This window comes from Monodelphis domestica, chromosome 3 (assembly GCF_027887165.1).
Source record: "Monodelphis domestica isolate mMonDom1 chromosome 3, mMonDom1.pri, whole genome shotgun sequence".
NCBI classification, from domain to species: Eukaryota; Metazoa; Chordata; class Mammalia; order Didelphimorphia; family Didelphidae; genus Monodelphis; species Monodelphis domestica.
The window spans coordinates 178612347-178630856 of record NC_077229.1 but is presented as its reverse complement, the minus strand read 5'-3'; the positions used below and the strand labels follow the sequence as shown (position 1 = coordinate 178630856).

General features: G+C 37.0%; 1 protein-coding gene across 1 annotated transcript in view; it reads right to left on the bottom strand.

Moving 5' to 3' along the window:
* Positions 1-18510, bottom strand: part of CDH17 (cadherin 17) — a 79077-nt gene that overhangs the window by 27655 nt on the left and 32912 nt on the right. Inside the window, exons 4-11 of the mRNA XM_007488115.2 lie at positions 15601-15735; positions 13325-13463; positions 12516-12674; positions 12170-12369; positions 8447-8578; positions 5593-5743; positions 2906-3121; positions 2027-2103 (exon numbers count right to left, since the gene is read on the bottom strand). Coding sequence (XP_007488177.1) covers positions 2027-2103; positions 2906-3121; positions 5593-5743; positions 8447-8578; positions 12170-12369; positions 12516-12674; positions 13325-13463; positions 15601-15735 — 1209 coding nt within the window. The remainder of the gene's footprint in view (positions 1-2026; positions 2104-2905; positions 3122-5592; positions 5744-8446; positions 8579-12169; positions 12370-12515; positions 12675-13324; positions 13464-15600; positions 15736-18510) is intronic.

The following is an 18510-nucleotide window of genomic DNA, read 5'->3' as shown; positions in this document are numbered from 1 at the left end:
CTCATAACAGCACTGAGACATGGGTCGAAACTAGAAGTGCTACCAAGGCCTAAGTAAGTTATCTAGAGAAAAGCATTGCGCAAGAAAAAAGAACAAGGATCTCAAATTATTGGACACTCTGATATTGAAAACTCTGTTTCTTTTGTATTTTCTTATCCTTAATACTCTACAATGTATCCAAAAAGTAAATCTTTTAGTTATAACTAAGTTGAATTATTGGACTAAGTCATCCATGATCTTTCAGTTATTTATTAAAGAATTTTGTTCAAATATGATGCTAAAATCTAGTCAGTTGAGATCCTATCCAGTTTGTTTGTTTGTTTATTAATAAAACCCTTACCTTCCCTCTTGGAATCAATACTGTGCATTGGTTCCAAGGCAGAAGAGTGGTAAGGGCTAGGCAATGGAGTTTAAGTGACTTGCCCAGGGTCACACAGCTGGGAAGTGTCTGAGGCTAGATTTGAAACTGGGACCTCTCATCTCTAGGTCTGGCTGTCAATCCACTGAGCTACCCAGCTGCTCCCCAGTTTTTTTTAAAGTAATAAATCTTAACAGCTTATTTAAGTGAAATGTTGAATAAAATCACTAGCAAGTCTCAAATTTGCTAATCAAAAAAACAGTAATCTGTATGGTTTTTTTTTTTTTTTTTAATTAAAACCCTTACCTTCCATCTTGGAGTCAATACTGTGTATTGGCTCCAAGGCAGAAGAGTGGTAAGGGCTAGGCAATGGGGGTCAAGTGACTTGCCTAGGGTCACACAGCTGGGAAGTGTCTGAGGCCAGATTTGAACCTAGGACCTCCCATCTGTAGGGCTAGCTCTCAATACACTGAGCTACCCAGCTGCCCCCAATCTGTATGTTTTGTAGAAGCATTAAATTTATTTTTTCCTTTTTCTCTAACCTCACCCAGTTCTATTAAATTTTACAAATACCTTATGAATATTTTACTTTAAGTTGATGTCTTTCTTTCTTTTGTTGTTTTACATAATAAATATTGGCAAAAGGACTTAAACTACCAATGTCCTATAGGAATAATTTTTATAACAATTTACCGTGATTCTGCAAAGTAAAATGCATTTATTTATGCATAGATGATTTTCTTTATTTCTTTTTTTAAACCCTTACCTTCCATCTTAGAATCAATACTAAGTGTTGATTCTAAGTCAGAAGAGTGGTAAGGGCTAGGCAATGGGTGTTAAGTGATTTGGCCAGAGTCACACAGCTAGGATTTGAACCAAGATGTCCTGTCTCCAGATCTTTATCCACTAAGCCGTTTAGCTCCCCAAAGATGATATCTTTCCAATTAAGCCTAATATAGTTATTTTGATTTGTACTAACCATGCTTGTTTAAAACATGTTGACAAATTATATATTTCATATAGACTAAAAATTTATAACAAACTTCAAGCAATTGCTCAGGTCCTTCTATTAGAGTGGAGTTATGTATTATTGACTAGCATGTGAAGTAGCTAGATCCAAATTCCAATTTAGGGACTGGCCTCCCTTGTGTGGCATAATAGTGTTTAGCAGAATATTATAAGACTCAAATCTATTTTTGTTTTTGAAGAGTAGGTTTTCTCTTTCTCCCTAGGCTACCCACATTGAAGTTTTGATCTGCTGTGTTTCTAATTTAGGTTGGTTTACCTCTTATTAGGTGACCTAATGGCTCTCTAGTGCTAGGGACTCATTGTATTGAGCCTGAACTTAGTGTAGATGCCCAATAGGCATTGCTCAATGCAATTCACAATTCTTTAATGCAAGAGATCTTCTGGTCTCAGCCTTTCCAATGTTGTGATTACAATTATGTGCCACTATACCTAGTTTGAATTCATATTTGTACTGCTTCTCAAAAAAAAAATGATCGCTAGATTTTTCACTGAAAGGGAAGCATGTGTTCATAGTGTGTTAACTACAGTTAGTTGCTATATCCTGGAGTTGTGACTTCAGGATGTTCCTTCATCTTACATTTTGTTTCAGAAAATCTTGTCAAGCAGTAAGAAAAAGAGATAAGATCCAGTAATACTCACAGAGTTTTTTTCAAAAATGGGGATCTGATCATTGATATCAATAACATTTACTATCACATGACAGATTGTCTTGAAATCTGAAAATCAAACAAAACAACGTTACCTAAAACCTCCACTGAAAATCCCTTTGCCCAAACCATTAAGAAACATCCAAACTGCAAGGGTATATACACAGAATTCTAATGCTAAAAGGTATTCAGGTGGAGTAGGCAATCTTTCTTAACTTCTTTTGTATTCCTCTGGTGCCTGGCACAATATCAATCTCTCTGTAAGCTCTCTTTAAGTGCCAAAGTGTTTGAGGTGATTGACAAATCAATTGAGTCTCTGATTTTCTATATGCTGGACATGGTCAGGACCAGTTCCATCCAATACCTAGATGATGGGAGAGGGCCATAATAAATACTCATTTTTCATCTTTACATACAATTTGAGTATAATGCCAGGAGGCAGAGAACAGGACTCAGGAACCCGAGAGCTAACAGTAGTAAAACCAGAGAGAAGAACCCTCTCGTTTGTACCAAAAATAAGGAGAATTCCTCTGCTACCTAAGGAATTCTCCCCTCAAGTTTGGTGCTGGTCTGCAAAGAAGACCAAGACAGCAAAATGAGGCCTGACTCTATTCTCTTTTCACAGAGGACAATCCTCCTAGATGAGAAGAAAAAGAATTGGACCCAGTTTGTTTAATTGACTTTTTTGTTCATGTTCTCAGTTGGACCACAGGCATTTATATTGTAAGCCATCATTTGCTCCAGTGATTAAAAAATTAAAAAAAATCACTGAGTAAATGTAGCAAGGAATACAAACCAAGTTCAACCAGAAGTCAATGCTGGAAACACCCTCTGAATTCTCTTCCAGATTTGTGGATCAGGAGGCACTAACCTGGATCTGACACTTGCACCTTTAAGTGATACTGAGAAACATCTTGCTTTCTTAATGATCCTTTAGCCAGCTGGATAACTGCACTAACTTTTTGAATGAGGAAAAGCCCTTCACTTGGAAGCAAGGGGCTCTGTTCCACAATCTCATACTGTAAAAAACTATTAGTAGTGCCCTGTTGATCCATGTCATGGGCCTGGAAGACTCCAATATTGCTGCCTAAAGAGAAGAAAAGATGGAATGAGTCAATTGGAGTGTCCCTTAAACAGAAAACCAATCTATTTCACCTATAAAAAATAGCAGATACCAAAAAAACTATGAAACTATGCTGAACCAATGTGTATTTGGAAAATACTGAAAATTATCTTAAAACTTCCAGGTTCAGTGACTAACAAGATGGAAGACTAGATATCTTCTCTAATCCTCTCAACCTCTCAAACCTCTTCAAAATGGAAATTTCAGTGGTCACCATAGTCTAGGTCACCAAGAATCAAACATGGTAAATATTCAGTAGACTAACAGCAGAGAAGGCATGAGACATTAAGGTATTATTTCCTAATCCCTAATGAGCACTGCCTTAACATTGCTCTCTCCACTGTTCACTACAATCTCAGTGCAAAGCCGTACAGATTCCCATTGTCTGAAAGAACCAAACTATAAGTGGCAAAACTTGTTAAAGCCATGATAGCCATGATAGCCCCCATGGCAGCATTCCATGCTTCAACATGATTATGTTATATATATATATACTTATGTTATATATAATATAATCATGTTGAAGCATGTATATATATATATATATATATATATATATATATGTCACGATTGGAGGAAGAAAGGGAACAGGGCAGGATATGTGTCCAAGCTTGTAACAGAGCACAATTTGACATGCTGACCCCCACCCCCAGCACCATGGAGACCCAAATTCCAAATGGTAGAAATTTGCTCAGCCTGTAATAGTGGCATGAGAATGATTTGTGTCAGTGGGTCAAAGAACAAAAGAAATGGGGACAGAAAACAGGTGGGGAGGCTATGAACTGGGTAGCACTCTATCAAACCTATGTGAAAGAACCTAGCATCCAGCCGGGTCCAGTTTGCTCACTCCAGAAGGCATCTGAAGCAGAGATCTATGCTACTGAACCATGAACCAGTGTAGGAAGAGGCTGAGATGCTTTGAGATTCAGCCTCCAGGGAAACTTCCATCAGAGAAGGGAGAGAATCAGAAAGTAAGCTATAGAGGAAAATAAGGAAAAGGCTGAAATTGCCAAAGATCTCAGGGGTAAGAAAACTCAAAAATTTTGAAGATAAAAAAATAATCCAATAGGGAAGTTATTGATTGTAGAAGGAAATATGGCCTCTAAAGCTAATAAAATATTTCAGGTATCTCTGAATAAATATATCCTATAAGAAAATTAAAATTTGCCACACCTGATGAGGCAAATGGCTCTATGGAATCTGAAGAGGGCATAGAACCAAAGTATATTTCTAAGTGATTTTAAAAGGAAATAAAATTTGTAAGAACAGAATTTATGCCCTGCATAGCAGGAATAGTTGGCATAATGGAAAAACTTTAATGTCTCAAATCAATAAGGGTAGTTGAATTACTCTCCACTACAGAAATACATTCTTGCTGGGATTCCAACTTGGGAAACAAAAATTAAAAATGGTGCCAAGTCTCACCAAAGACACAAAAGAGAGAATAATTGATTGGGAATGCAAATATATGGAAGTGATGGACAATCTAGAACAGTGATGGTGAAGCTATGGCATGGGTGCCAAAGATGGCAGACTGAGCACTCTCTGTGGATACATGGCCACTCCACTCCCCCCCCCCAAGTTCATTACCAGAAAGGCACACCACACCTGATGATTTTTTCCCATCACTCACCCCTTCATCCAGCAGCCCAATGGGAATGCTTATATTGTTAAAGCAAAAATCTGAGATGGTTTAAGTATGGTATTGACAAACACTAGAAGATAGACTAGACAATCTCACAAAGTCCTTTTCAAGGTAGAAATTCTATAATTAAGGGAAATATTTTGCAATAAAGAGCTGGAAACAAAGTAGTAGGAAACAAAGAAGATTAAGGAATGGCTAAACAAGTTGTGATACATAGATACAATATAATAGTACTATTCTATAATAAACATGATGAGTATAGAGAAAGGTGAAAGACTTATACAAAGTGATTCAAAGTGATATAAGCAGAACCAGGAAAATAATATACACAATGACTATAATAATGAAAAAACAAATCAACAACTGAATGCTATGAAATTATAATGACCAAACTTGGCCCCAAAGAAGAGATATGAGATAATATTTCTCTACTTTCCTAAAATAAATGGGTAACTATGAGTGTGGAATACTACATAAATTGTCAGATTAAAAAATATTTTGGTCAGTTTTACTCAATTATATCTTTTATGATTCTTTTTTACAAAAGATTGTTCTCTTGGAAGAGAAGAGGAGGAATATATAGGGAAATGTAGTTGATGCAAAGTCAAAAGATAAGAAAAATATTTTAAAGTTACTGAAAGATCAGTAATATTTAGGACAGAATCTTACTCCATTTTTCTACTACAAGAATGAGGATGTGAAGCACTAAGTGGGAACAGCAAATAGCTCTCAATAGGAACCAAACTTAGTTTGTGATTTTCTTTCAGAAAAGAATAAAACAATTCCTTACCTATTTTTTCATTCTCCTGGACCTCAAATACTGTCACTAGAGAAGGGCATACAGGGGGGTTGTCATTAATGTCTGTTATTTCAACTTGGATTTCCAGTGGTCTTGCTATGAGTCGTGCATTCTCATCCTTTACAGCTGCATAGAAAACATACTAAAACAGGAAAGTCAAAGTCAGGAGAAAATTTATCTAAAATTCATTCCTGCATCTCACTCTGAAAAGCAAAGCAAACTATTAGTTCTTTTTATCCTTGTAATCACTGTTTTCTTAGACATAGAGAATAGGGAAGGGGAAAGGTTGAATTTTGAAGAAAATAAACTGATTTGTTGAAAGTTGATAGCATGCCAGAAGAAGCTGTAGAAGAGGAAAAGGAGAAGGAGGAGAAAGAAGAGGAGGAGGAGGAGAAAGGAGAATAAGGAGAAGGAGAAGAAGAAGATGATGAAAGAAGGAAGAGGAGGAGAAAGGAGAAGAAGGAGGAAGAGGAAGAATGAGAATAAAGAGAAGGAGAAGAAGGAGGAGAAGGAGAAGGAGGAGGAGAAGAAGAAGAAGAAGAAGAAGAAGAAGAAGAAGAAGAAGAAGAAGAAGAAGAAGAAGAAGAAAAGAAAAAGAAAATTTGCATTATTCAGTACTTTAAGGATTACAAAGCACTTTACATGCATTTTCCTTGATGAGTCTTACAATGATGGGGTTATCTTCATTTGACAGATGAAAAAATTGAGGCTCTGAACAGTTGTCACTATCCTAAAATCATATTGGTTATTCTTGACTGAAGTTTAAGTCAGGCAATTGAAATAAAACCTTTATCCAATTATCCAATGGCCACCTAGTTGTTTTTTGGATAGAATTATTTTTTCAAATAAAATCACTGTTGCTATTATTTAATATGTTTTGCTAGGAACATGTCTTGTGTGGAAAGGAAACTAGACTAACAGTTTGTGGGGGAAGGGGAAACTGGGAGTGGCAGTTGGGTCTTGTGACTAGTTCCATGAAATGGGTTTAATACAACAAACAGCACCCCTGGATTACAATTTGCACAACATCAAACTAGGAGGTATATAGTATACTTAAAAAATTTTTCAATAGAAAATTGGCTACAGATATAAAATGGACTGGACCACATGAAGTATTGCTTACTACCCCAACAGCTATAAAAGTTGCAAGGAAAGACTCGTGGTTTTACTATTCCCACATGAAACCAGAAAAAGTTCAACATCACTGTAACAGGCATAGAAGAGAATTAAACAACAGATAGTGCTGAGAAATTAAAACAAAAACTGATTAACATAAAAAGTACACCACAAAGAAATAATAGTGACACATAATGTTTGAGACAACTTTCTAGCCCAGAGGAAAGGCAACCCAGAGGAAAAGCAACCCAGAGGAAAAGCATCCCAGAGGAAAATATTTTGAACCAGCCCAGAGGAAAAGCATCAAGAAAAGATGCAAGAGAAAAGAAACAAAGAGGAAAAGCTGAAATGGACAGCTAAGACTTTGAACTTTGTAAATTTGTTTAATAGCTACTAGAGAAATGAAACAAAAAAACTGAAATGGACAGCTAAGACTTTGAACTTTGTAAATGTGTTTATATAAAAAGAGGACAGATTAAAAACAAGACTTATATGTAAGACTGAGTGTGTTGAAATAATAAAACAAAAGTAATTTCACATATTAGGGAAATAGCATGCATCACTACATAACATGGAAGAAAGAAGAGATCCATCAGTCAACATGAGAAGTGAAAATCTGAAGAAACTTGATAAGTATTAATTCAACACAACACTATTAGACACAAAACACAAAATCACAAACTAACATATTGAGAGACCTTGTTTATATAAACAAGTGTCTGAAATTGTATTTATGCAAAATGTAAATATGTATATAGTTAGTTCCATAAGGTCTTAGGCAAATAGAAAGATCAATAGATATTTCCATTTGACTGACATCATGATGTGGAACAATGTATATTGTTGTATTATGTGTAAATAATTTCTATAAATAATGTATTAGTTTTAGTTAACTTAGGAAAAGTAGTATTAACACCAAGATTCAAATTTCTTGTAATAGTTTTGTTCAACATTTATTGTACTGAATTTATTGTAAACCCCCAAACTACCCTTACCCAAACTTAGTAGATTTAGTAAATTAGTAACTATAATATAAATAAATGACCTTGGGAAGGTCACCACAAAAAAAGGGATGATTGTGGAAAGGAAACTAGACTAACAGTTTGTGGGGGAAGGGGAAACTGGGAGTGGCAGTTGGGTCTTGTGACTAGCACTTCCTTCCTGCTGGGTGGGACTTCCTTCCTGGTGTTGGAGGAGAGAGGACCTTGTTCAGCCCAGTCTGGTGTGGTGTGCCTCTACTTTGTTCAGCCCAAAGGCACAGGCTTCTGAAGGTTAGAACTGTTCTTATTTGCTTTCTGTCTACTGCTAAGATTCTGAATTAGACAAAGCAGCACTGATATAGAGTAGATGGAAGTGGGAGAACCCTCCGCCAGCCTCTGGGCCTGGCCTCAACTCTGAAGCTGAGGAAAAAACTCCAATCCCAACTGGTTATTAAACTTTATATTATTTGAATTCGCAGTCAGATAAGTGTCCTATCTTTACTGGTCATAGAGGGAGCTGAACTTCAGTTCAGTCATTCAATGACAAACAGTCTTTATCAGACCCCTGCTGCTTCCTCTCAGCAGGGGGCATCTCCCTCCCTTGCATCACCAAGCAATATTCCCTCTCTTCCCTCAACTCCTACATACCCCCATACAAACCTCCCATTATCCCCCTGTTTTCCAATCCTCCATTTCCTTTCCCAATAAATATTACACTTGCCACTGATGAATATTTCAAAATTACTTACTGAGTCCTTTTCTTCTCTATCCAATGGTTCAGTCGCATAAATAATTCCATCTTGGTCAATTGAAAATGGAAATCGAGGTAGCTTCTCCTTTTCATACAAGAAATAGTGAGCACCTGGTTCATTCCACCGTACCTACAGCACCACAAACAATAGACAGGCTATAAAATTATAGTAAAGATCCATAGTCATTGATTTAGAGGTATATGGAACCTCATAGGTCATCTAGTCCAAACGTCTTACTTTAGAAATGAGAAAACCAAAGTCTAGAAAGGGGCTTGTTACTAGTCTAAGGTAGCATAGGTACCAGGCAGCAGAGCCAGGACAGTAAGACTCAGTCCCAATCTCTGACTCCATCCAAATATAGCACTGTTACCATTATACTATGTCATCTCTCTAATCTAAAGAGCTGTAGCCTTGTGTATCATTTCTCTACATGCAGTCTTTCCTGATACCTCCAACTGCTAGTACCTTCCTTCTCTAACTATTTTGTTTACTTTGTATTTCATTTAATTTTTATTTTGTGCACATGAATATTTGAATTGGTTGTCCCTTCTGACAGAATGTAAGCTCCCTGAGGGGAGGGACTGTTTTCATCTTTATTTTTGTGTACCAGCATCTAGCACATTGCCTAGCATATAGGAGGGACAAGTGATAAATACTTCTTTATTGCTTAATAATTTTGCTATTTGCTTTTTTCCTAAAAAATTGAACAGCCTTGGTATTGTTGTGGCTTTGTGTGTTTGTGTAACAGCTTGTGTATATGTGTACTAGCAACTGAACATTAAACATCAAACCAGAGATGTTCCAGCACTTAGCCCAGTGCCTGGCACAAAGTAGCTACTTAATAAATGTCAGTTGACTGATTAAAGAAAAGTTCATCTTTCAAGCTCAATTGTTATAAAGGCAGGGCGGGATGCAGTTTCAGAAACATTTTCTTACAAAATAATACTATCTGACCCATCTAAAAATAGTATTTACCCCATCCATCCCTCTATTGCACCCTTAAATCTTAGAACTTTAACTGATATTCAGAGGTTCATATCTATCTGGTATCTGTATAAGAGATAAAATGTTCTGACAGACAAAATTTAGGGATTGGAGCACTGACTTACTACAAGCTTCCAAAATTCCAGAAGAGAAAGAAAGAAAGAAAGAAAGAAAGAAAGAAAGAAAGAAAGAAAGAAAGAAAGAAAGAAAGAAAGAAAGAAAGAAAGAAAGAAAGAAAGAAAGAAAGAAAGAAAGAAAGAAAGAAAGAAAGAAAGAAAGAAAGAAAGAAAGAAAGAAAGAAAGAAAGAAAGAAAGAAAGAAAGAAAGAAAGAAAGAAAGAAAAAGAAAGAAAGGAAGAAAGAAGATGAAGAAAAAGAACAGAGGACACTTTGAACAGTTCTCCTGGGAGATGTTTAAGCAAACTAAAGGATTCATAAATAATATAAATCCCTCCTCCAATTATTTAGTCTTGAGAACTTCAGGGATAAAGGATAAGGCACATTTCAAATTCTAGAGAAGATTTCTGAAACAAACAAGAAAACTCAGTAGCAAAACTGGTCTGTAAGCCAGGACTCTTGAAATGCGTCAAATACTTGAAATGGTTGCTGGACCAATTATTGTCTTTCTGTCATTATCAGCAACTTATTCTCTCCAATTACCTGGCAAAGTCCCCTAAAACCTCATTATTATCAATTAACACCCAAAATGTTGGTATTGTATTTGACTTATCAAAACCCCTCCCTCTGGCTTCATTGATTAAAGCTTTAGTGGAGGGAAGAGTGTGAATCACTGCCAAAGGGAGACAGATCTGAGGAAAGAATCACATAGTTGGATCTTGGGTAGCTGCAACATGAGGACACTATATAGGTAAAATAGATGTTGGGAGAATTCCAAATTGGGAGAGATGTACAAAAGGCCAAATGAGAACATTTCCAAGAAAATCCCACTTCACAATTGAACTCTCAATCAGTCATCTATTGGTTTTATCCCTTGACAAGATCAAAATTAGGACTAGGCTGCCATGTCCAAAACAGAGACAATGGAAATAAACTGAAAAGACAAACTTGCAAACTGAAATTGTAGCCAAAAAATAAAACATTATTATAATAAACATACACTGTATAGAAAGAACATGGTCTCACACAGATAATGGCACCATTTAGAACATGAAGCTTGACATTGTGCTATTTATTCTAATCAAACTATATACAACTTGAAATAAGTGATCAGTCCATTTCAATCACAGGCTTTAGATTAAGAATGAAAGCCTTTGAAAGGGGCAGCTAGGTGGCTCAGTGGATAGAGAATGAGGCATGGAAATGGGAAGGCCTGGGTTCAAGTATAACCTCAGACACTTCCTAGTTCTGTGACCCTAAGAAAACCCCTTAACCCCAGTTGCCTAGTCCTTACCACTCTGCAGCCTTGGATCTGATACTTGGCATGGATTCTAAGATAGAAAGCAAGATTTGGGGATTTTTTTAAGTCTTTGAAAGTCATTTGATGAAGTCAAATGGCATCAGATAAGAAATCTGTCCCAACTGATTAGGGGATTTTGTTCCCCTCTGGAATATCAAGTTTCAGTAATTCTGGAAGATAGAACAAGTATGGCTTTCCAAAGAGACATCAGAAGGGAAAGTGGGGAGGAGAAGGAGGGAGGAAAGGAAAGGCCTTAGGTCTCATTCTCTACCTCTCTATGGTAAAAGCTTTGGGGTTTCAAAGGGGTAGGAAATGTTAGGCTTTCTATTCTCCGATTGATGTCCTAGAAATATCACTGGATAAGGACATGAAGTATCTGCATTAGAATCGAAGGAAGGACTTGATATAGATTCATCATGCTTAAAGGGAACTTCTTGAGCATTCTAGCATTCTACAAAAGGAAAAAAAAAAAAGACTTCCATACCAAGAGCTGTGAGACATCCGTTTTGCTACATGTGCTCTAAGCTTGAACCCACTTTTTCCTGGACTCTGTATTTTTTGGGAGGTGTGTCCCTTTGGAGACACATTGGAGGGGGAAGAGGATATAGAGATGTTTTATACCAACTATTTTTGCTATTACATATCAGTGAAAAGAAAAGCTAGTTGACTTTCTTAAAGCCTTTCTAAAAGTTTTAGATTGATCTTCAACTAATAATCTTGGGGAAGAACATACCAGTTGACAATTAAGCCAATCGAATTGGAGAAATGTTCGCTCCTCCCAGTTCTTCAGGAGTACCCTAGAACTCATAAGCCCTGGGAACCTGACTTTTCACTGACAGTGGGAGTTGGGTTAAGGATCCTCAAAGCTTACCTATGCTTCAGTATGCAAATGGCTAAAAGGAGAGAGACAATATTTGCTTCATTTACTTTGATGGTTTGCTTTTTTTTATCCTATGCACAAAAATATCATTTATTCATGTTTTATTGAAGATCACAACAGGGGGAAGATTAGGTTTGTATATGGAAAGGAGGGAACCAATGAGACCTTTGCAACTATTAAATGGCATTGTGGATAGAGTACTGGCCTGGAGTCAAGAAAGTCTGAATTCAAATCCATCCTCACACACTTATTAGCTACATGATCCTAAGCAAGTCACTTAAATTCTGTTTTCTCTTCTCTACAATTTGAATAACAAAAGCATCTACCCCCCATGGTTGTTATTAGGATCAAATGAGATGAAGTTTGTAAAGTACTTAGCATGTACGGTGCCTGGTACATGGCAAGAGCTATATAAATATATTAGCTATTATTATAATTACCTGAGTGATTTTTAAAGGATGAGGCTCAGTAGAATTTTCCTTAATGGTAACAAGACCTGGTGCCTTCCAAATGTTTTCTTCTACAATAATATCCACAGATGCAGTGTCACTGAAAGAATTATCTGACTGACCGCCCATGTCCATCACAGAAACCACTAGGTCATAACGGTCATTCTTAAATGGATCTAATTCCTTTGACCCTGGGGAAAAAAGAAGGAAAAAACAACAGGAAGGTGTCTCTGTGTCCACTGTATAATTTTGTGTGACCCCTTGGCAAGGGATGATTATATATTCATACCTCAAATTTTTCAGGCATAAAAAAAGACAATTCTCATAGTATACAGACCTTCTAAGGTGAGGGAGATTCCACCTGTTTGGTTGTTTATCTGAAAATACATCACATCCTTTATCTTGGGAAGCTGTATGGCAATCCGATAAAAAAGCTTAGCATGGAGAGTAGTGGGATCATCCCGGTCTGTAGCGTTGACATACATGAAGGGCTTTCCTATTGCAAAAATATGTAATCAGTTTCTGGTTGGGGATGTGGTTCATCCATTCATTCACTTAGCAAGCATTTCCTAAATGACTTCCATGAAGGAGACAAGAAGCTAGTGCTTATAGAAATAAAAATTTTAAAAATATAGAGGGGGGGGAAGGGAGGAGAAATATAGAATATATTTCTTATGGAAATACAATAAATTATCACTTAATTACTCCAATAATGTTTTCTTGAACATTTCCCAACACTAAGTCTATGAATCCTCGTTAGCCCAAGCCTCCTTGACTCCATTATTTAGAATCCCCAGATTCTAAGATTCAACTCAAAGGCTTCCTTCTACAGAAGGTCAACCCTGATTCCTCCAGTTTTTAAGAGACCCTTCACCTCTGAAATCACTATGTATTTATCTTGTATATATTTTGCATTTACTTATCAGTGAGTATGTTTCTCCTCACTGCATCCCCTATCCTCTAAGAAAAGGTAAATTCTTTGAGGTTAGGGACTGCTTCCTTTTTTGTTTTTGTTTCCCCAGGACTTATCATAATGCCCAGGATCTGAATTATATAGAAATGAATTTCCCTCCCCTTCGCTATCTTTGTGGCTTTCCTGGTCTCAATGATCCTCACATCCATTTTGCCCCTCATTGTCTCTATTACCTGGACGAGAATTCTGTCTCACAGTCCCATTGTACCGTGTCTGCAGAAAGACTGGACGGTTGTCATTGATGTCTTTAACTTCAATAGTGATAGGAAATGGACCCTCTACTAGCTTCCCACTGGCATCCAAGACTTCTACCTGAAATGGAAAGAAAGTGTTTAAAATTAAAAATAATAATAGCAATAATAATAATGGTGATGTTAGCATTTATATAGTAATTTAGATCTAGCAAAGAGTTTGATATGTCTCATTTGAGCTTCTCAATGACTATGGAAGATATATTGGAGCCCTTTGAGTTGGAATAATGTGCCTAGAAATCCTAGGAAATAAATTAGTCAAATAACACAAAAGCTGAGGATTCCATCAAAATAACTGCAACTTCTGTGGCATTAGAGATCCCATTATTTACTACAGGATTGACTACTGCTGTGATGGGCTGGCTGTAATGGAATCTTCACAATAAAAATAAATAGTGCCATTTAATGATTTTTATTGGCTAGGATCATTGCAACAGTAGCGCTTTGTTGCATGGTATTGTTGAAGTGATTCTATTCTCTAAAAGCTAGTAGTAGTAGTACTAGTAGTAATTTTTGTTGCTGTCATAGAAGCAGTATTAGTCATGGAAATAGTAGTAGCATCAATAACAGTAATAGTAACAGAAGCAGCAACAACAGCAATAGCAAAAATATCAGTAGCAATAGTAACCATAGTAGTAGTAGCAACTGAAATACAACACATGGACTCGAAATCCTAAGAATTTCAACCACAGGTAGACATTTGGAATGTTGCACTGGAAAAGCTCCAACATTTCCTCATTGGAGATTATGTAGAAGGAAGTGGACTAAAAATAGCCAGAATTTGAAGACATGAATAAGTCACAGTCAACATTAGTGGAAGGAAGATCACAGATACACAGAAGCATCAAATTATAGGGTGCCTGACATGCCTTATCTCATTAGATACTCACAGCAGCCCTAAGAAGTAGGTCAAATCTGGATTGCCATTTTCTATTCTGTACCTGAAGACATGGAGACATGGGGATTGCCCAAGACCACACAACTGGTTAAGTGTTAGGAATAAGGTTGATCCACAAAGTTTCTCTTTCTCATGTTCTTTCCAGTATACCAAAAATACTAAGTAAGCTAGGCAGCTAGATTAATCAATAGCTTTCCCACACACATACCCTTATCCCCAGAAGAGCATTCTTTGAGCCCTGGCTTGAAATTCTCTCTGTTCTATAAAAAATAGACATGAATCCAGGACTTCAATCCCCAGAATGCCCTGTAATCTCACTGAATTCTCACATGGGCCGAGATCGAGAAGGTATTTAAACCTGGTTGTGAATAGGCTCACTCTCCTTTTGGACTTCCATTTTGGAGCAGAGGCGTCTCTTCCATGATGTGAGATTATCTTGTCTAGGCCTCTCTGGCCTAGGCACGTGTTTTCTTATCCTGTATTTTCTTTAATCCTTAATCTTTAATAAACCTCGTAAAAATATAATATTCCTTGCAGAGAGAAACTAATTTCTACCTGCCTCAGTCTCCCCTAAATTTTAATCTTTACAGTTCTAGCCTGTATTATACATCATCACAGGCTAGTTTCATAGGCCCCAGCTTTTCAGTGGAAAGAGAGAGAAGGAAAAAGTGTGACTTTTGCCCTTGTCTCTTCATTTGTACTTTCTACCCCTTGCATTTCAAGCACTCTTCTTACTACACTATTGACTCTCGCTGGGAGTATTAAAGAACTACACATAGACAGGTGTGGTATTCTAGCAAATAGGGCATGAGAAAGGATTGTGTTATAGGAAAAGTAGACTGATTTGGTCTGGGACCAAAAGATGATTTCTCAGGTTAACAAATGACTGTACTTGGCTGAGCCTTCCTGAGTAAGAGAATTAGACATGACAAAAAGAGTAATTGATCAAGAAGTCTAAAAGACAATGAAAGAGAGAGAGAGAGAGAGAGAGAGAGAGAGAGAGAGAGAGAGAGAGAGAGAGAGAGAGAGAGAGAGAGAGAGGAATGAAGGGAGAGAGTAAGCAAGAGAGAGAGAGAGACAGAGATAAACGGAGACAGACAGAATTTCTGCTTTTCTACACTAGAGCACACACAAAGTTGACACATGGGTTTAAAATGAAATCCATCTTAACAAACTACTCCACCAGGGCCAGAAGAACTGGTGTTCAAGTAGGAAAACTCTTTTTACCAATGTATGAGCTGCTTATGATGCTTTAAGTGTTGAGAATCAAGGTATGGTCCAATGCATGGTTTCTGCTCACCTGGAGATTGTGGACAGCTCTCTTTTCTCTATCCAGGATTCCAGTATAATACAGTATTCCGTCTGGATTGATATGAAAAATGTTATCTGTCTCACCGCTTAATTGAAATTTCCCATTGGGAGTGTTAGTCTTAAACTGGGAAAGAAAGAAAAACAAAATGAGTAAATATGGAAGAACAAATTATTGATTTTATGGGAAGTTACAAGAAGTCCACAGGCTGTACCCATCAATACTTTTAGAATATAAGATAATATAAATTCTCTGAAGGCAAATACTCCAACATTTTATCTTTGTAGCCCCAACATAGTTCATGTCCTATAAGATAGAAGAATGAAGGTGGGGATAAATCCCTCAAGCAAAAAGAATTTATGTGTTGAATTTATGCCAGGTACCAAAACAAAGGGAAATAACCCCTGATCCCTAGAAACATACATTATAACAGGAATATGTGTGTGGCATAGTGTTCCACATATAGAAGGCAATTAATAATTGTTGAATTAATATGGAAACAGAATGGCAAGCTAGATGATTAGATTAGTTGGAGCAGACCATGCCTACTGTGGAGTAGTAGAAAATAATGTTGGTTAGGTAGGTAGAACCAGATTATGGTAAGCCTTGGAAAAAGGATGAGGAATTAATATATGATATAATGGGTGACAAACTAATAAAGGTTCTCAAGGGGGAAAAAAGCTATTAGCATTAAATATGTTGAATAACCTTCAAAAGCACAAGGAAATTTGAGAAGAAAGAACTAGGAAGTAGGAAGACTAGTTAAGATCATGAATCTAGAACAGAAGCTTTCTTCAGAGATCTTATTTTACAGATGAGGACACTGAGTCCCATAGAGGCCAATCAGTGAATAAGCATATATTAAGTGATTATTGTATACCAGGCACTATACTGAGTGCCAGAAGAGCAACAAATGATATCTTTTTACTGCTACAGGTTGGCAAATCTTCTTCCTATATTTACAGATGAATTACATATTATTCCTTCTTGTGAAGTCTCTACATTGTAGTCAGACTGGTCCCTTTGCTGTTCTCCATGTACAACATTCCATTTTCCATCTCTCATCTCCGTACCTTTACACATGCTGTCTCTCATTCCTGGAATGTGTACCATCTCTTCCACCCTATGTAATATTCAGTTTCCTGCAAGTCTCAGCTGAAAAATCATCTCTTTGAGAGGCCTTTTCTATTAATGACCCCTGATATACATTAATGTGTATTTACTTATCTGTATATATGGGGTAATTAGGTGGCATAGTAGAGTGCCAGGCCAGGAGTCAGGAAGATTCATCTTCTTGAGTTTTAATCTGGTCTCACACACTTACTAATTATGTGACCCTGGGCAAGTCACTTTACCCTGTTTGCCTCAGTTTCCTCATATGTAAATGAACTGGAGAAGGAAAAGCCAAACCACTCCATTATCTTTGCCAAGAAAATCCAAAGAGGGTCAGGAAGAGCAAAATGTAATTGAAACAACTGAACAAGACAAGTTTTTATGCATATATATGTATATTTTATGTATGTATGCATGCATGCATGTATATATGTATGAATGTATATTCTCCCCCATCTTTTCCCCTATCCCCCTGTAAGATATAATTTCCATCAGGGCAAAGTCTGTCTCATTGTTTTCTATATGATTTTGTTGCCTAGAACAGTGCTTACCACTGAGCAAATATTTAATAAGTGATTTTTGTTCAGTAGAATTTATTTTAGAGCTAGAAGGGCAGGTGAGGTTGTAGAGACCCAAGGAAATTCAGTATTCTCCCAGGTCATATAGCAAGTCAGTGTTCAAACCAAGACTACTCAGTTCTCCAGACTTTCAGCGTGGGCCTTTTTTCAATACCCCACATGGATTTCACTCACAATGATTTCCCTTTCCCACTTTTATCCCAAACCAAATAATATTAAGTCTTTAAACTAAAGAAGTTCTTAATCTGGGGTATGTAGATATCCCAAGGGTTGGGGCAACTAGGTGGTTCAGTAAATAGACTTGGAGTCAGCAGCTCCTGTGTTCAAAACTGATATCAGACATATGTTAGCTAAGTGACCCTGGGGAGGTCACTTAACTTCTCTCTGCCTCAGTTTCCTCATCTTTAAAATTGGGATAATAATAGTACGTAGTTCCCAGGGTTGTTGTGTGAATAAAGTAATATAATATTTTTAAAGGGCTTTACAAGCTTTAAAGTGCTATATAAACATTAGGTATTTTTTATTCAGGAGGGCCATATACTTGAATGGGAAACAAATTCCATCTTTATTTCCACTAAACTCTAACTGAAATTTAGAATTTCCTTCAGTTATGCAAGTAGGCAAGAAACATTATTCAGAGAAAGGGTTCATAAGTGTCACCGGGTTGCCCAAGGGATCCACAACACAAAAGAGGTTAAAAGCTTAATGAACTAACATATTTTAAATTTTGTTCATCAATTTGCAAAAATCCAAACATTACCAAAGCAAAAATTCTCAGTGGTCACCCCAAACTGAAGTAATATGGGTAATACAAGTACCTTCTTTCTGTCTGTCTGTCCATCTGTCTCCCTCTCTGCCTCTCTGTCTCCCTCCTCTCTTTTTATGTCTATCTCTGTCTCTGTCTCTCTGTCTCTGTCTGTCTGTCTGTCTGTCTGTCTGTCTCTGTCTCTCTCATATACATGCTTACTCACCACCACCACTCTGGTCACCAACACTACCATTTACTACTCCATTTCCCAGCTACCTTCCAATGACCATCATTTCTGATGCTAGTTTGTCAAGATCATAGAGAAGAGTTTGGGGCTCAGGAAGGAGGTAGACATGAATCAGAGTATTGCCACTGGTGCAGAAATCATCTATTCCCACCCTGATTGACTTGCCCAGAATTTGAATCTCATTCTAACACAATGCTTCCACATGTGAATACATA